The 20,713-nt window shown below is 31.1% G+C and overlaps 1 protein-coding gene across 3 annotated transcripts in view; it reads left to right on the top strand.

Moving 5' to 3' along the window:
* The window catches only part of LOC145323584 (cGMP-dependent protein kinase, isozyme 1-like), a 255,551-nt gene that overhangs the window by 232,977 nt on the left and 1,861 nt on the right, over positions 1-20,713 (top strand). For all 3 annotated transcript variants that reach the window (XM_080165960.1, XM_080165962.1, XM_080165963.1), the window contains exons 19-24: positions 3,423-3,514; positions 9,042-9,158; positions 9,482-9,605; positions 13,003-13,065; positions 17,753-17,842; positions 20,544-20,649. In XM_080165960.1, the coding sequence (XP_080022086.1) occupies positions 3,423-3,514; positions 9,042-9,158; positions 9,482-9,605; positions 13,003-13,065; positions 17,753-17,842; positions 20,544-20,649 (592 nt within the window). The remainder of the gene's footprint in view (positions 1-3,422; positions 3,515-9,041; positions 9,159-9,481; positions 9,606-13,002; positions 13,066-17,752; positions 17,843-20,543; positions 20,650-20,713) is intronic.

Genomic DNA, 20,713 nt, shown 5'->3' with positions numbered 1-20,713 from the left:
CTTAATGTAATAATCTTGACAACCAGCCTTTGTATGGCATTTATCTAGAAGCTCTTGCTGAGTCAGTTAGACAATTTTATAGTCGAGAGCTTTAACCGACACTATAACCTATGAAACTAACTTAACATTTTATTAAAATTTTCCGGTTACTCTTTTATCTTTACAAGCTTAGAATTAACACATTTAAAAATTAATTGTAATATTTTTGTTATTTCAATTTCTTGGTAATATATTTCACTCAAAATATAAACCTACCACAGATTCCTATATAATTTGAACAACATGGAAATTTAATTAAAATAAACTAAACAAATAACAAATTGCTCTTATATAATAACACTAGAGTTGGGCTCGATATAATTATCTGGCTAATGGCTAGGTTTATTCAATGTTTTATTTACTTTCTTTTGGTTATCTGAATTCTCATCAGCTCCAAATGGATTTCCTATTCGAGCCCTAGTTTCCTAAAGTGTACAGCAGATAACCCAATTATTGCAGACCCTATTTTCAGCAACTCCGGAAATTTCTGAGAACAAAGCGATTTATACATTATACATTCAAAATTTTAATGTTTAAAATTTTAATATTTTTTTTGGAAGTTTGAAGCTTTTTTAGCTAGTAGCAAATTTCGAGATAGGACGCGTACGCTAGGTACACTTTCGGAAACTAAATTGGAGTTCATCTAAATTCTGACTATTAACCCTATTCTTCCATTATCTTCTCCCTGACGATTTCTTTCTTTAAACTATTTTAGGATATTAATATTTTTTATTTCAAATTATCGTCCTGAAAGGGTTAAAATATTTAGTTAACTGTTAAATTTTAGTTCAATATCTGACCACATTATGCACGTATCGTTAGTATCAAATTATTTTAAAACTAAGTTTTCTTTTATTTACTATATTATAAATTTAAATTTTCTGTTATTTGGATAGAAATTTAATACTTCAATATAATTCAAATACCAACATGAAATAAAAAAAATTAATTTATCCTTCATACAGTAAAAAAATGGGTCTTATCGTTCTAGTCAATGAGAGTTTATTATGGATTATTGGAGCACTATGAGTTTTAAACATTTATCGCTTGGAAAACTTGAGCTCATATATAGACATTTATTTCCTATATAGATCTGTAATGGATCTTGATGCAATAAAGCAGGCTGTTTTGTAAATGTTAAAAATTGGAATATTTCATTAAACAAAAGTTCCCGCAAATATAAGTATTAAATGAAAGCAAACTATGAATTGCTCTGTAAAAGAGGAAAGCTGTTTGGCTGACGAGACTACTCTCCACAATGAACGTACATGTTTTCTTGAGGGGGGTTAAATGAGGGATTTTAAAGGTTTGATGGGGTTAACCAAATGTATTTTTAAATTTCGAGTGCGGTACAATGAGAGGGTAAACAGTAAACACCCCTTAATTTTTAATACATAAACTTATGGACTTGTATATGATTTTTTGTTTTCCATATATATATATATATATATATTGCATTATATCCAATTCAAAATCAAATTTATACCGTTTAAAAACTATGGCTGTACCACGCTGTAGATGTAACTTATGCTATCAATTTACCAATTACAAGAATAGATTTATTGTATAGATCTCAAATTCTTGATAAAATAATATTACAAAAGCCATTACTTCCATAAATTCTTTTTATAGAGTTCATTAACTTTATTTTTACTAGCGACTCGACTATACCTCTAGATACTTAAGGTGAGGGAGAGGGAGTCGATGTTGTCATGAGGCGGTGCATGGTAGAATAGTTATTAACCTTCGTATGTTCTATGAGATGCTAAACTGTAAAGGAGAACCATATCGGTTAAGTAATTAATGAGATCCCTTGGTACACACAGACAGACACAAATCCTCGTTGATATAAGGATATAGGATAAAACCCTTGCATAATGTATGATAACCTTTATACCTTTATAAACTTTATGAATCATATGTTAAAATGTAATAGGAAAATGCCAATAATTAAATCATAAACCATGATTAAAACACAATGGCGTTTTCATCTACGGTTGCAGTTAAGGAAAGTTCATTAAAACCGGCTGTAGTTTTCTTAGGGCCATACCTGTAAAGATTGGTTGATGATTGGGTACGTTTTCCGATCAGGCTACCAAACCTGTTTGAAAGTACTCGAAACAAAAGTCTTTCTTCAAAACTTTTATTTGCAATTTATATCCTGTTATTTTTTGTGTCTTACCAATTATTGATGACAGGGGTAAGGGGAAAATAGATAAGCACATGGACCTGATAAAAAAAAACATATTGGAGTTGCCTCAAAACAGACTAAGGGTACGTCTCATTACAGTTTTCCTTTACATGAACCAAACAAAGAGAACAAGAATTAAAAACAAAATTATAAAAAAAAAATTCGTGTGTATTAGAAGGTCAATATCGTTTTTGGAAAAACAGAAATATAAGGGAAGCTAAACTTTATATAGCATGCCTTGCGTTTCACAGGGAATACATGTTCTACATCTATTTTCTATTGAGAACTGGTGTTGATTTACTTTTAGAATAAGGCTACTTGTCAAAATTTATGAGATCATTGTAAGAACACCTATTTTAATTGGTTCTTAGAATTTGATGATTATCTCATTGATAGATTGTTTAAATATCAACCATAAAAACACTGTAAAAACATCCTAGGAAAAGATTTATGTGTAGGTAGGGTCTCTAAATCGACACTTTCCCATACTGACTCCCTGTTTATATTTCCATTCCAAATAAATTGCGTAAATATTAACTTTTGAATCATGTGTTGGTATAACTACAACTTGTTTGTTACTTTGGTAAATCTTTGTCTTTTAATTGGTGTATTTTCTAAAATACGAATATACTGTTAGGTAGAGTAATTATTTTTTCTTATTTACTTGTCTATTTTTCCTGAAAAGTCTAATTAAAGGTATTTTGCTATAAGAAACAAGCCATGAGGGAATTGTTATTTAATATTTTGAAAATTGATCTATAGCGTAATATTGCCTAATGTAGCAGTCCTATATTTATTTTTGAGCAATTGAATGGTATTAAATCTTAAGCTAAGCCCTGTCTGCTAGCCGCCCCTGAGACCTGGTGAAGATTTAATGAAAATAACAGATTTTCGTTTTATGGATATATAAAATATTAATTCAATTATAATTATATCCATTATTCTTGAAATTAAATTTATATTCATAATTGATTTATTTGGGTAATAAATTGTTTGCCCAGTAATTAAACTTCTCTCTATAGCTTTATAACACATCTAATATTTTTTCAAACACACAAAATTCTTTTGCCTTTACATTTAAAAGATTTTATTCTTCATTTTCTTAACTACATTTGATAAGACTGTTGAGAATAACAATTAAATTTACATGCTGTTCAGATATATACCTTGCCTAACCTGACCTATATTTCAGATTATACAAGACCTTCAAGGATAAGAAGTATATATACATGCTGATGGAAGCTTCTTTGGGTGGAGAATTGTGGACTATCTTAAGAGACAGGGGTAAGATATACTTTTTCTTTAAATCTTTAAATTGTTTAACCTTTTTAACTATGTTTCATGGCTGTTAATTATAAATGGAAAAGTCAATGGCAGATTAATTTATCTTACAAAATAAATCAAATGTAAAAAAGAATTTCTAATCTAGAATTGATTATTTTTCATTGAGTAATAATATCTTCTTTTGGTCAACTTGAAATGAAATAACCATAAAAATGTAAAAAAAAAGTTTAATAAAAGTTCTTATTGCCAAAATTCTTTATATAACTAAAATCCCTCTAAATTTACGAGACCATGAAATACTTTATATTGTTGCGATATCATATAAAGAAAATATCAAGGATAATAATATTCACTTTTGGGGCAGCAAATTTAAAGATATATATTTGTATGTAAACTTGTCGTAGATGACGAATATATAGCAATACTTTTCAATTAAGGGAATTCGAAAGAGATTTCGAGGGTTTGCTTTTTAGCTTACGCAAGGGTCGGTCGGTAGCCGTAGGCTTGTAAGCCTAAGAAAATATTTTTTATATCTTTAATCAGCCTAAACCTGTCCCTAATATGACAATCAAACAATACTGTAAAATTCCTTAGCGCTCAAATGGGTCCAAATGTCTTATGAACATCTTTTCTGCGGTATAACAATAATTGTTGACACCACAAGTCTAAAAAGACCTGACTGAATAGATAGACTTACATACAATATATTTGTAGAGTAGCATCTATTTTTAATATAGGTATGGAGTTTATGGAATTTGTGTGGGTGAAAATTATCAGTCTAGGTTCAATAGCTATGCCACGAGGAACAACTTACAATGTAACCAAACTTCTAGAATAGTGTTTCCAAATGGGCATACCACAAAGTATAACATGTCTTTTAAAAAGACATGCGCTACTTGATGCTTCTAAATGCCTCATTTTCACAAATATAAATTTTTTTAGCTAATATCTAAATCTAAAAAAAGTTATTGTATGGACTTTTCTCAGGCTTCTTTATAGAGAGAGTTTATTATCAGGCACTATAACAATCTCAAATCAAAGAATAGACAAATCAAATGAAATATATTTATGTAAAAAAAATTGGCAAACTATCTTCTGAAAACTCAGGGACTAAAGTAAATAAAATTAGGAGCACTTGAGGTGGGGGATGAGTGACGCCCCCACCCCTTTTTTAATTTTAGTTTTAACAAGAAAAAGAAAAATAATTGGGGTGGGGGGTTGTATTTTTTCTTAGGGATGATTTCTCTTGGGAGGTTGGTTATACCCTCCCCAAAAATAGTTATAAACATTTCCAGGAGCTTCATTGTAAATGAGTTCAGCGGCTCATCTTATCCAATTTTATTTACGGATAAATATGAAATATATTGATATTTACATAGCCAAGTATGCCTGTTGGAAGTGAAAATATCATCTTTTTTGCTTTATCTTTAAATTTAAATCCTTTTTTGCACAAAATTTTATGTGTGTATGAGTCATAATAATGGATTTATAATAAAGGATACAATATTTTTAGATCAATTAAAGGAAAAGATATATACCTTACATTGCAAATATTTTACCGTTGTCGATTGAAGGCCATCTTGTTAATCACTTATACACTCAGGATGACATTTGATTGTGATAACTTTTCTGACAATTCTTACTTTGCTTGAGTTTGTCTCGCCTCTTTATGGCGAAGGAATTCTTCCAATTTTACTATCAATGCCACGGGCTAGATATAGTATCCTAGGTAACGTCACTAGTATGCTTTAGAGCTGTCAAGTAGCATGATCATTAACTCTAATTATCATGTTTATAGGAGCAATACTTTTTACTTCTTAAATCAGTTTATCCAATTCCTTAAAATCTACTATGATAAGATATTTATATCTGTGGGCCCAGAACTCCCACCAAATCTTCTCACTTTTTGTTTGTCTGGACATCAAGAAATTACTGTAAAATATAAAGTATATCATTTTGTCTGTAAAAAGAATTTACTAGGACGAAAATAATTCAGAAGCGAAGCACTGATATTGTATCAAAGGCATTCAATATTCATAACCAGAAAGTGTGTGCTTGTACGTCCTGTTTTAACTGTTCATTTTAACTTTTAATACCTATTTTTTAAAATAAAATAATGATCTTGTCATATGCATTTTAAGCATCTCAGATCTCTGACGAACACAAATTTATATAGAGCATTTTTTGAAGATAAAACATTTGTAGCAAGAAAAGGACTTCAACTTGATTGACAATTTACATATTTTAGAACGAATAAGAAATTGACAATTTTATAATAATATTCATATAGTGGCAAAAAGATATCTAATAAACATAACTATATATTTTGCTTCGAATTCTAGACAATCCTTTAAAAAAATAATAGGTTGTCTTTCTGTAGCTTTAAATCTCGCCTAAGATAACGCTGGTACTATATGATTCTCCTTTGCTGCTAAGCTTATTATAAGTCCATGAAATCTTTTTAACCATTTTGGGGGAAGGTACACCCACCCTCCCAAAATAAATCGCTACTTTAATAAAAAACCACCTAACATCCAAAACGTCCTTAAATTTATAAAGAAAATATTTGAAAAGTATTTTAATTATTTACAACATAACATGATGTCGTAAAATATAAATCTTTTAGGGAAATGTCATAAAAATTAAATTTTCAAAAGCACCTCTTACTAAATTAACTAAAATTAACTTATAACCGAAAAATATTTAAATCATAAACTTTTTCCTAATAAAGAATTGAATTTATGGTATAATAATAATTGCCACAAAATAGTTAAATAAAATCCTAAAACACATTTAATATTTTTCCTCTGTTGCAGATGTGCAATGCTGCACAACTGTTCTTGTTTTAGCACCCGCGGCTAGGGTTTGGTAGGTTGATTCGTTTTTAATGATACATTTTAGAAAAAGAGTAAACAAAAAAATCACTAAACATCCTGGGACTGTTACTTAAAACATATTAACTATTATCAAAGTTTTTGCCCAATTAATTCAATAGCTACTAACTCTTTGTTTCATTAATTTGTTTTAAATCAGATTCCAACGTTCAAGAGAATTTGTGCTCCAGACCAAAATCGCTTAAAAATTACAGATTTGAAAATCTACACAAAATCATAAACCTAAAAAATGTTAAACAAATGTTCTGTGTATGACATTAACAAAAATAGTAATAAACCAGATTTATCTGATGTTCTTTAAAATAAAATTTGTATCATGTTAATACAGGGTGTTTCAATAGAAACGTTATTTTTATTTTTTTAATTATGCATAGAAAATAAAACAATTATATAAAATGCTTTATATATTTAGAAAACCTATTCTGGGACATTTATGTTTCAAAAATTTAAAATTGATTTTTTCAACAAATTATGCCTTAAAAGCCGGTTTTTCTAAAGACCTTATTTTTGAAGATTTATGGATTTATAGGTTGTGGAAAAAAGGCACACATTTTTAAAATTCAAATTGCGCGGCTTGTATTAATAGTAGAAAAACGTTATGCATACCGTTAGAATCATCATAAGCTCTAGTTTTTGGATATGTAAGTAAAATTCCTATGCTTCATATAGCATAGGAGCTAGGTGGTAAAATGTTCCAACTTACTTAAAACTTTTCAACATTTCTCACATTTTTTAACGTAGCTCCTAAACTACAAATAGCACAAAAATAGTATTTATATATCCAAAAACTAGAGCTTATGACGATTCTAACCATATGCATAACGTTTTTCTACTATTAATACAAGCCGCGCAATTTGAATTTTAAAAATGTGTACCTTTTTTCCACAACCTATAAATCCATAAATCTTCAAAAATAAGGCCCTTAGAAAAACCGGTTTTTAAGACATAATTTTTTGAAAAAATCAATTTTAAATTTTTGAAACATAAATGTCCCAGAATAGGTTTTCTAAATATATAAAGCATTTTATATAATTGTTTTATTTTCTATGCATAATTAAGAAATTAAAAATAACGTTTCTATTGAAACACCCTGTATAATACCCAAAAAATGTTTTAAGTATTGGTCTTCTGTTTTAACCTAAAATTACTGAGTATTTGAAGTAAAGAAGTTAAACACACCTCAATAATAGACTAAAAGTATAAGAATAAACCTCAATCTATTTTTCTCTTGATATATTACATCTTATATGAAACATCTTGTGTCATTCTCCTAGAACATAAAATTCATAACTTGAATCCGTATGTCATTAATAATAGCATATAGAATATTAATATATCAAGTACAAATAGTGAAGCAGTGATTCTAATAAATTATTTAATTTTGCAAATAAATACACATAACCAATTTAAAGATTTATTAAAATGATAATTGTAAGAGTAGGTCAAGATAACAAAAATACATAAGTTATTATTTTGTTTTTTTAAAAAATTGTGACAGGTCTAAACTCAATTATATACTCGGAGCGAGCACATATTTTATAGCATGTAATTAATCAAGGAACCATTGTTTCTCAGATACGCACACACACATACATGCACACACTCACTTATAGATAGACAAACAGACACCATTAAGTCTAATAGAAAATGGTTTATAAGAATGCAAAAAAAATATTTAATACGATACTAGACATAATTTTTCAGTATGGCTGAGAACCGGTTCTAGACTACCAGATATTAATCGGTTTCGAAGCTACACGGGAAAAATACTTCTTGTTTCAAAGCAATGTATTCCAATAATTTTATCAAAAGTTAGACAATAAACAGGACAAAAAAGAGCGAATTATTACTTTTAAGTACCATACCTTTTTATAGTATTGAAGCTATTTCTGTTTTTGTCCGTTTTACGGTTATGGTGCTCTTATTTAAATTTACTCCAATGCTGTTTTTCTGTAAATTGAACAAAACTCTAAAGTATAGTAAAATCATCCTTGATATTTAAAGATGAAGAAAGAAAGGTATGTTAATTACCCCTGAAATAAAATTAACAATCAACATCCCTTATAGTTCTTTCAAGATTTATTACTCCACCCTATATCAAATACAAGTGTACAAGGATAAACATATAGTTAAAAGTATAATTAATAATACTCCTAGTTAATATAAAGAAAAATTATATGTAGGGATAAAAATATAGGTAAAATGTATATTTGATAATACTTCCAGATTTGCAAGATTCATTACTATATCAACTCCAAATTCATAAAGGGATATGGGTATTATAATTACTATCTTTTATTACACTATATCAAATCAAATACAAGTGAAATAATGGGAAGCTATATAAAATTTGATAAGTTTTCAATAGATGAATGAGAAGTATTTAATTATTTTATTCTCTAGCATTGTACAATGTACAGAACTAAGTAATTTTTAGACTTTTAATCTAAAATCAATTTAGCTCTAAAGACATATTTATTAATATTATTGTTTTTCCTGTCTTTAATTCGAAAGATAAACTGGAATTAAACTACATTTGGCATCATATACAATTTAATAAATAATGAGGTTTTGTGATTTTACCTTGATTAAAATATATTTTGATATTATTTGTCAATTCTTATTTTATTTAGGATGGTTTGAGGATAGCACAACCAGATTCTACATCGCTTGTGTGGTCAGTGCGTTCGATTACTTGCACAGTCACGGCATCATTTACAGAGATCTTAAACCAGAAAATTTGCTACTAGGTAATGTTTATATTAATATAAGATATTTATTGTCATTTAAAGATTAAAGGCGTGTTTACAGAATGCGGTATTTTTTATGTCTCATCAGTAATCAGCCTACTTAACTGATATAATTATGAAGACAAAATGTAAGTTAGTTTAGTTTATAAAGCATTAAGACAATGAACAATAAATTAATAGTACCTTCCCCCTTCAAGAAATATTTGGGGTAAGATTGGCGCGGTTATTGATTCCCTACCATTATTTCTTCCCTCCTTGAAATTATTAGATAAACCTATTTACAGATTATGGAAAGACTATGTACAAAACTTATTTTGTTTTAGACAAAGAGGGATATATCAAAATGGTTGACTTTGGGTTCTCGAAGAATGTTGACGGAGGGCGCAAAACCTGGACATTCTGTGGCACCCCGGAATATGTGGCTCCTGAGATCATTCTAAACAAAGGAATTTAAACTATGCGCTTCAAAAATCAAAGCTTCTATCACTAAAAACCTCGTGAAAAGTTTTTTCTTTTTATGAAAATATGATTACGGTAGAAATTCAAAAGAAGAACAAAGCAGAATTATAGGATCATGGAAAGAAAACGAAGTCATTCCTAATTAGGACAGAAGTCACTGGAAATAGGTCTAAGGAAGGCTACTTATGTCCTTCATCTAACAAAATCTAACTTAAGGGAGGTGACTTATGTCCTTTGTCTGACAAATTCTTACATTAGGAAGGCTGCTTATGTCCTTCATCTTGGAAAACTTAGCTTTTCTGTCCTTCACATAGCAAAACCTCACAAAACATAGCATTTCTGTCCTTTACATAGCAAATTCTTGCAAAACATAGCAAATTCTTGGAAAACATAGCTTTTCTGTCCTTCACATAGCAAAGTCTTGCAAAACATAGCAAATTCTTGCAAAACATAGCAAATTCTTGGAAAACTTAGCTTTTCTGTCCTTCACATAGCAAATTTTTGGAAAACTTAGCTTTTCTGTCCTTCACATAGCAAATTCTTGCAAAACATAGCAAATTCTTGCAAAACATAGCAAATTCTGGCAAAACATAGCAAATTCTTGCAAAACATAGCAAATTCTTGGAAAACTTAGGTTTTCTGTCCTTCACATAGCAAATTCTTGCAAAACATAGCAAATTCTTGCAAAACATAGCAAATTCTTGGAAAACTTAGCTTTTCTGTCCTTCACATAGCAAATTTTTGGAAAACTTAGCTTTTCTGTCCTTCACATAGCAAATTCTTGCAAAACATAGCAAATTCTTGGAAAACTTAGCTTTTCTGTCCTTCACATAGCAAATTCTTGCAAAACATAGCAAATTCTTGCAAAACATAGCTTTTCTGTCCTTCACAAAGCAAATTCTTGCAAAACATAGCAAATTCTTGCAAAACATAGCAAATTCTGGCAAAACATAGCAAATTCTTGCAAAACATAGCAAATTCTTGGAAAACTTAGGTTTTCTGTCCTTCACATAGCAAATTCTTGCAAAACATTGCAAATTCTTGGAAAACTTAGCTTTTCTGTCCTTCACATAGCAAATTCTTGCAAAACATTGCAAATTCTTGGAAAACTTAGCTTTTCTGTCCTTCACATAGCAAATTCTTGCAAAACATAGCAAATTCTTGCAAAACTTAGCTTTTCTGTCCTTCACATAGCAAATTCTTGGAAAACTTAGCTTTTCTGTCCTTCACATAGCAAAACATTGCAAAAGATAGCTTTTTGGTCCTTCACATAGCAAAATCTTGCAAAATAAAGCATTTTGTTTTTTTTAATTTATGAGATCTTAAGCTACAGACAGAAAAACTTTACTTTTTTGTTTTAAACATAACAGGATATGAGAACACAGAAATGGAGTAACAATGTTGTTTGCAAAGTACAGTTGAATCTTTCATTCTGCCCTTGTACTATTGTGTTGTGTGTATTATGTAATGACAGCTTGGATTGGCCAGGTGGAAATAATGAGAGCCAAAATTATCAACAAAAATATATGTAATAAGTCTCAAAAATCTTCAAGAGTATCTACATTTCAAAATTTTCAGTTGATAATTTTGGCTCTCATTATTTCCACCTGGCCACTCCAAGCTGTCATTACCTAATACACACAAAACTCATAGTACAAGGGCAGAATGAAAGATTCAACTGTACTTTAGAAGGGCAGAAAGAGAGAGAAAGATTCAACTGTACTAGGGCAGAAGGATAAAAATTAATAAATGTGGATTCTCTACAAATATGTCTTTTGAAGTTTTTTTTAGGCTTATTAATTATTTTTGAATCTAACTTTTCTGTCTTTTAATTTTAATTAATGTGTGTAAAGTACATTCAAATCATTCTGCCCTATTACAGTTGAATCTTTCTATCTTTCTGCCCTTCTATACTGTCATACAATACATAGGTGGACAAAAAAAATAATGTAAGAAAAAAAATACAAATAAATATGTAATAGGTCTAAAAAACTTCAAGTGACTATATTTTTGGAGAGTATCTATACATTTAAAAATTTTCAGTTGATAATTTTGGCTCTCATTATTTCCACCTGGCCACTCCAAGCTGTCATTACATAATACACACAACACAATAGTACAAGGGCAGAATGAAAGATTCAACTGTACTTTGCAAACAACATTGTTACTCCATTTCTGTGTTCTCATATCCTGGTATGTTTAAAACAAAAAAAGTAAAGTTTTTCTGTCTGTAGCTTAAGATCTCATAAATTAAAAAAACAAAATGCTTTATTTTGCAAGATTTTGCTATGGGAAGGACCAAAAAGCTATGTTTTGCAATGTTTTGCTATGTGAAGGACAGAAAAGCTAAGTTTTCCAAGAATTTGCTATGTGAAGGACAGTAAAGCTAAGTTTTCCAAGAATTTGCTATGTTTTGCAAGAATTTGCTATGTGAAGGACAGAAAAGCTAAGTTTTCCAAGAATTTGCAATGTTTTGCAAGAATTTGCTATGTGAAGGACAGAAAAGCTAAGTTTTCCAAGAATTTGCTATGTTTTGCAAGAATTTGCTATGTTTTGCAAGAATTTGCTATGTGAAGGACAGAAAACCTAAGTTTTCCAAGAATTTGCTATTTTTTGCAAGAAATTGCTATGTTTTGCCAGAATTTGCTATGTTTAGTCAGAATTTGCTATGTTTTGCAAGAACTTCCTATGTTTTGCAAGAATTTGCTATGTGAAGGACAGAAAAGCTAAGTTTTGCAAGAATTTGCTATGTTTTGCAAGAATTTGCTATGTTTTGCAAGAATTTGCTATGTGAAGGACAGAAAAGCTAAGTTTTCCAAGAATTTGCTATGTTTTGCAAGAATTTGCTATGTTTTGCAAGAATTTGCAATGTTTTGCAAGAATTTGCTATGTGAAGGACAGAAAAGCTAAGTTTTCCAAGAATTTGCTATGTTTTGCAAGAATTTGCTATGTGAAGGACAGAAATGCTAAGTTTTGCAAGAATTTGCTATGTGAAGAACAGAAAAGCTAAGTTTTCCAAGAATTTGCTATGTTTTGCAAGAATTTGCTGTGTGAAGAACAGATAAACTATTTTATGCAAGATTTTGCTATGTGAAGGACCAAAAAGCTAGGTTTTATGTGGTGAAGGGAGGCTACTTATGTCCTTCATCTTGCAAAATCTTTGTTAAGGGAGACAAGTTATGCCCTTCATCTAACAAATTCTCACATAAGGGAAGCTACTTATGTCCTTCCTAGGAAGGTGACTTCTGTCCTAATTAAGGAATGACTTTGTTTTCTTTCCATGATCCGAATTATAATATATATCTAGTTTAAAATCTTGTTTGTAAAATACTACAGTATTAAATTGTCTAAACCAAACCGTATAGTTTAATCCTTTTAAACTAGGTCACGATAGAGCCGTAGATTTTTGGTCACTTGGTATTCTCATGTACGAGCTACTCGCTGGAACGTAAGTATTAATTAACTAAGTATCTGGCTTTGGATTAAAATTTACCCATCCTTTTACTTATATTTCTTATACCCTAATAACTTTATCCCTGCTTAGCATGTAATAATCAAATTGAAATAGGGAAACCACAAATTCTAATATGATCGTTCATTCTATCAGAAACAGAAATAAATATGTTTGAAAACAGACACACATCAGAAGCAAAGTAAAAACGTGTATGGACGCTCAAAACATTTTATGGATTGCATTTTAAGCAACAGGTTAATTTTTAACAATGTCGACTTTCCTGAGGTTTACAGGTGGCTGACGCGTGGCTGTATCAGTGTATAGTGTATAGTCCTTGGTAGAATATATTCCATTAATAGAGGTGAATACACACAAAATGATCGTTTCTACCTGACAACCTTCCTATTTTTCTATTTCGAATAACTAAAGGTTTTTTAAGAAACTTGCAAATGATTTAAATAAATTTGTAACTGTCTCTGTATCTTGTATGTGTTGAGTAAGCTAGTTTAACCACCATTTACCACTTGATTTAAAATAAATACAATATAGTAAACTCTGCGATTAGTTAGATACCTAAGTTTAAGGAATATATTATATTTTGTTTGGGATATTTATTTCTTTAATCTTTTTTAAAAACACCCTCCCTTGTTTCACTGAATGCTTCTTTTTCTACTCGAAATCTAGACAAATAAAGTTGGATTCAAAATAAGTTGTATATGTCTTGAATCCAAGGAACACTCCCAGTTCCATCTTAAAATTTGACCTTTTTCCTTGTTTTTCGTATAATGCATAAAATATCAACAAGGCAAACGTAGGCGTTCGTCCACACTGACTAAAAGTTAGCTAATTTCGCTAATATGTGTAAGGAATTCGAAAGATATTACCAACTTTCATTTAAACATTTTTTTCCCAGTAATTACTGTTTATTTTAAAGATGAATGCATCCTACTGGCTTGCTTACGCTACTTGATATGTTTTTATTGGTGTTTTGTATAAAAACTAATGCTATTAAATGGATAGCAACATAGAGCAAAGCCTACGCTTCCTAAATTTGTCCGTTTTTATACAATGCTATCGATGTCCCTAACAGTACCAATAATAGTAATATTAACAATGCATAATATCAACAACCTATCTATAAAGGAGATGGTTACAAACCCCTACAGCTTACTTTTTATTAGTGAAACTACTCTAAAATTCCCAGATGTCCGTCTAAAACGTTTTTGGAAGAAACATGATTTTCTCGACTCCTATAGAAGATAAAAGACAGAAATTTCTAGTTATTCTATAGGTTGTATATTTGTAGATAAAATGACAGGTAGCTTTATTGCTGAATTTAATTTGTGAAATTATTGAAATTATTCAATACAATATCTTTAATTAATCTACTCTTTATTTTTCTTTCGTTGTATCTTTTATTGTTTTTGTACATCGCTCCTGACCATCATAACATTTTGTATGCACTCTCGAAATTTCTCAAACTTTTACCAAATTTAGAGATATTTATAGATCTATTTTCTTACTTCAAATTTTTGGTTGCTTTGTATAAAAACTAAAATACGCTTTTTGAATGGATTCCAATTTTGAATTGATTGATTTGTTTGCTGGGCTTAATAAACTATCTCATTCTCATATCAAATAAATTTAAGGGACAAAGATATGGATAAACAAGACATATATTGTACACCTTTTATTATGGAGAACTTGGTAGATTTAATTTTATAGTAATATTATTTATCTTTAATTGACCTTTACATGTATAAAAATGAAGCCAGACCTTATTACAAATAATGAAGTACATCATTATTAAAACTTTTTGCAATAAAAACTCATCCTTACTCAATCTGATTATGTACATTATAGAACAGACATTATCTTAAATTTTGTTGATAAATTCCATAAAACTTTTCCTTTTAATGCATTTAACTTTAAAACAATAAAACAATCTTCAAAGGAAACACTTTTTCTAAATTCATCTGATCAATTTAAAATAAAAATTGAATTGGATAGGCAGAAAATTAGTTGAACATCTAAATTAAATGTATCAACTCTGAACAATAATTTTATTACACCTTGGTGGTTAAAAAAAATATTAAAATACTATGTTTAAACTAATGTAAAATTTAAGATATTTTTAATTGTTACACATTATGATAAATTTAAACCTTTGCAATATACCCTCATTATTTTTCTAAACTCAATGATTTCCTTCAATAACAGTTTTCTAATATGGATATTTTACACTGTCATAAAAAAAATAATTATAACATCTGCAGGCATTATTCTATAAATGGGCTTCTGGCATGAGATTGGTTGCCGTCAGAGTCTAGCATAGTGTTTATTATTCATGTAATCTTTGTTATTCATGGAATGTCTAAAATCAATTTACCATTGAAATAAAAACAAGGATGTTAGCGTTTTAGGCTAGTTAGAGAAGATGACAACAATTTAAAATCACTATAATCCAAACTTAAAATAAATAATCAGTAGCCTGATACTGAAGTCTAATGTTTTGTAAGTAAAACTAGCGGATTTACCTCTACTTGCCCAAGTTATTATGGATATGTGAGTTTTTTTTAACAGAGGTAGATTACTTCCAAAGTACCCACCTCAATACCAATTCAGAACCAAATGGTAGCATAATTGGGTCAGTGCAGTTGTTGCTGGTATTTTTTGTTTCAGACTAATAACCTTAGTATAATATAAAGTTGTTAAGAAGAATTAAGTTCATCAGCATATATTTACAAAATACTAGTTCAATGATTTGTGGAGTAGCTCTACCATAACAACAAAACATTTGAATTCAAGTTAAATTGAATTCATATCCAAACATCTTTAATCACGAAGAGTTTGTTTAGTTTTTATATTTTTTTTGGTTGGATTTAATTTGAGAAGGTATGCTATTCTGCAATTCTGTTATTCGGTAATTCACTTTTGTTACCTAATGCCTTTTGACTTCCCTAAGCATTATGGTATACTGTGAAAGAAGTAAAGATGGTCATTGCATTTTCTTGACTCAATAGTAAATCTCTGAGCACGCTTCTACTTCCAATATAATAGGGGAATGTTTAAACTTGCCTAAAGGATCTAGGCTGTAAGAAATAAAAAGAAAGACGCCAAATCTCCCTGAATGAGCTTTGCATTGTAAAAAGGTTGTATTTAGGTGTTCAGAATCCAAACAATATTGTAAAAGCAAATACCTAATGTTACGTAATGATCTTCTATCTATATTTCTGTCAATTTATCTTGCACATTTATTAGTTAAATAATAAACCATGGCCAGATGTACATATTTTTTCATATTAGCAGCCTTTTGCTTTTTATCACACAATGTAACAAAAACAACTGTTTACCCTTCTAAGAAACTAAAGGAGTGGACTTTTGTTGTCTAAATTGTGCAAATTTTATAAATATCTTTCTATACTTAAATAGTATGTAGCATTATAAAAACGTACATGAGGACTACCATTTCAAATCCAATGCATCTTGTCGTTCCCACATAGCATATGAAATACTTTTTATAACACCTAAAATAAAAAAAGGTGACCAAACAAGTGGGAATCTGTTAAAAATAGACAAATTTCTAAAGAAATATCACAACTAAAAGACTAAATATAGAATGTGCGATAATTTCAAGATTAATTTAGCTCCATAAGTTTTTATTGTCCTCTTTATATGACGGATTCTTTAAATATTATGCAGAAGATTTACTAACAAAAATAAAGTTATAATGATTAGAAAACAATACTTAAAAAAGATGATTTAACCAATCTCTGACTGGTTATGTAAAAAGTTATAGAAATGAATGTAAGAGAAAAAATCAAAAATGTAAAAAAATATAGAATTTTTGTAAGTTTAAATAATGGCAGTTTAGTAGGAATTCCTCATCATTTCAATGAAATTAATTAATCAAATATTGATTAAGATTAATTTCCTTTATCTTTCTAATTAATAAAACACGATACCAATAGTTTATAAGTAATCTGTTTTAAATTTGCTAAAATTCAAACTAAATATAAATTTTATAAAAGTATTTTTTATGATTACAGAAGGAAACAAAAGCATTGACGTAGATCAATCATTATTAGATAAAAATAAAGGTACTATTTAGATAAAGAAGTAAAACAAATGTTTGCATATAAATAAACGAATCTTTTGTCTTTAATCGTTCCTTAATTACTCTAATATGGTTATTCAAAATATCACAGTAAATGTTGCTGTTTTGCACAACACCCTGAATATAAAATGAGTTGGTAGTGATTCTTAATTCATTCATCAAATTGATAAACTCGCTATGGCAGCTAGAGATTGATATTTCTATCAGAATTGTTGTTTATTTTGTTGAATTTAGAAATATTATTTATCATACATCGTCATAAGACAATTGGATTTTTTTCTTTAAGAGTTTCAGGCTATATTTCTAATTTAAATAAAAAGACAAAAGTATTGATTAATCTCATTGAAAGGTGTCATGCACAATGCCTTTGTATGCTTTATAATCTTATGTCAAATCTCCAAAGACATTGAATGATATTTCTAATTTGTTTAAATAGTCAAATTTATACAGTTCAAATTTTTGCAAATTTAGACGAAAATCTGTTGCAATATTTAAGTAATTCTATATACATTTATTCTACAGAGTTAAAGTATTTTAACATATTAACATGATACCTTTTTTCAGGCCACCATTCACCGCCTCTGATCCCATGAAGGTGTACAACATAATTCTGCGCGGTTTTGATCAGATTGAACCACCAAGACATATTAACAGGTAAAATAGTGGTATTTTGTCAATTTTGACATTAAAGTTAAAGAATGTTGACACGAGCTATATGTAACTCTACCCACTGGGTGGGGACCCTGTACCGACTTTCAATTGGGTCTTTAAATATCAGCCGATAGCTTTGAAAATATTAAAACAGCCGGTTCCAGAGGGAGATTTGAGTTTTAAGGAGGGACAACAAGAAGGGACCAAGAACGTCCAAGTCGAATTTCTCAGTTAAATACGTTCACGCAACTTCCCCTGGTTGTGTAAGAAGAGGCACACCCCTCCTCAACCGAACTTTATATTAAAAGAATGTCCCAAACATTCGGACAATTGGGCATTCAAATAGGACCTAGTGGCAGTTAGAATCAGTTGAGAACCAAATCCTAGCCGTTCCTTCTTGCCAGATATGGCCATTTTAAGATTTTAGTCAAATTACACTAAATAACCTGATACAAACTTCACTCTTCTGTGAATATTTTAGTGTAACTGTAGTGGGACAGCCTTAAAATAGAGAAGCTTTGCTCCTCTGACCAAACATACTGCCTAGCTAGAGTGCCTAACAGGAAGTGTCTTATTGTGTTAACACAAGTTGGGATTCAAACCCATTCCCAAAACTATCCAATGTGGAATAGCTGTATATTACAGCATGACGACAGTAATTTGTCTATAAAGCTTGGGCAATGGATGCCCCTCTGGATACCCTCTGCTAATCCTGGCAGTAATTGGTGATTAGTAGGGTCAGCTCCTTGTTGGACTTGTACCTGGGGTTCCCCACAGCCAGGCCTCTGTGCTGAAAGTTTGGCTTGGTCTTGACCACCATCTCTGTCTTCGGGGTTAGTTTGATTTTTCTGGGCCTTCCCCAGGCTTGGCAGGGCTGGGGCCACTGGCTTATTGGGTGTGGTGGTACGTGGCTTCTCTCCCAACTGATCTATACCATCAGCTTGGGTCCATCAAACAGTAACTGTGTCCCCCAACTCCATCAGAAAGAACCCTCCCAGGTTCAGAGTATGATTCAAGATGCACACCAGCATCTTGCATCCTACGCCTGCAGCTATCCTGCCATGGCAGGTGTGCTGATCTGGGATTGGCAGGGGAGCATCTTATCTTAGCTCTACCCTGCTCTTGATCCTCCAGGAGATCATGGTGGTGTGCTTCTTGAACTTTGCCCTAAACCTGGAAGAGTTCTTTCTGAGGGAGTTGGGGGACACAGTTACTGTTTGATGGAGATGATAGTATGGGAGAGTAGCCATGGTTGCCCCCACTCCCATTAAGCCAGTGCCCCAGCCCTGCCAAGCCTGGGGAAGGCCCAGACCCCATCCCACCACCAGCGACTGTAGACAAGATAACTGTCTGGCCAAGGCAGCTCTCATGAGGCCACTGTCAGCCACAGCCATTGTCCGAATTTGTTCAGAGCTGACCGATGACTAGAATATGGGTAGCATGGAGTTGCTGGCCATTCCTATCAAGGTAGGGGCCCTTATAAGGTGAAACTAGAAAATTGGACAGGGGCTATTCTAAGTTGTACACCGTTATGGTGTTCAACGTGCCCCAAGGAGGCGCGAATTGGATAGAGTTGGGTTTACAAATCAAACTGCCACCCAGGACAGAGATCCATTGCCCGAGCCCTATATATAAATTACTGTCGTCATGCTGTAATATACAGCTATTCCATGTTGGATAGTTTTGGGAATGGGTTCGAATCCCCACTTGTGTTAACACATTAAAGCACTTCCTGCTAAGAACTCCAGGCAGTCAGTTTGGTCAAAGGAGCAAAGCTACTCTATTTTGGGGCTCTTCCATTACAATTACACTAAAATATTCAAAGAAGAGTGAAGTTTGTATCAGGTTATTTAGTGTAATTTGACTAAAATCTTAAAATGGCCATATCTGGCAAGAAGAAACGGCTAGGATTTGGTTCTCAACTGATTCTAACTACCACTAGGTCCTATTTGAACACCCAATTGTCCGAATGTTTGGGACATTTTTTTAATATAAAGTTCGTTTGAGGAGGGGTGTGGGGGATTATTGAATAAGTTTGGATATTTATTAGTCACGTACATAATATCAGTACTACCCTTATCCCAAGTTCCTCTGCGGTGAGCGTCATTCATTACGGTGACTTAATTTGGGACACCTGGCATACTCGGCGAGGGTGAGGTAATAATGAGTAGCTCTCAAGAGATATCGGGTCAAGTCATAATGTGCTTGAACGTGATGCTTGATTGCCCTAGTGGCTATACAAAAGTGTCTCAGTCTACTCCATGACTACTTAGGTCCAAACCCTAAGAAACTATGGCTAATCAATCAATCAATCAAAGGGGGGGTTAAAAAAATCCCTAACAAGCGCATTTTTACTCCTAAATATTTAATAGTATTTCAGTATGAGGTAGTTACCTTTTTACATTATTAAATTACCCCCCCCCCCCAAAAAAAAAAAAAAAAAAATTACCCTGGGGGTAAATTTTGGGGGGGGAAAAAAATAACCTCTGCCAAAAGAATTCAGGGGGGGGTAATTACCCCCCCCCCTAAGCAAATTTTAGCCCTTTGGACACTTGTCATTGTGGGGTATCAACCTTGATTTTACCAGAGGGTGAATACACCCTCCTTCTGCATTTAAATTTGTTCAAAATAGCTATCTTATTTAAGCTATTTGTAGATTCATGTATTGTACAAATAGCCTTCAAAACACATTTATTATCTTTAGAACCGCTGTGACCCTCATGAAAAGATTTTGTCGTGAGAATCCTTCAGAAAGAATTGGTTACCAGAAGGATGGAATCAACGACATTAAGAAACACCGCTGGTTCCAGGTACAAAAATTTTTTTAAAATATATTTAATGTATCAAGGAAAATTCATAGTAGGAAAGGTGTTC

The sequence above is a fragment of the Acartia tonsa genome, chromosome 7, assembly GCF_053477335.1.
Source record: "Acartia tonsa isolate MP-2025a chromosome 7, ASM5347733v1, whole genome shotgun sequence".
In the NCBI taxonomy this organism is placed as follows: Eukaryota; Metazoa; Arthropoda; class Copepoda; order Calanoida; family Acartiidae; genus Acartia; species Acartia tonsa.
The sequence above is the reverse complement of the archived record's forward strand: the minus strand, read 5'-3'. Positions and strand labels throughout refer to the sequence as shown.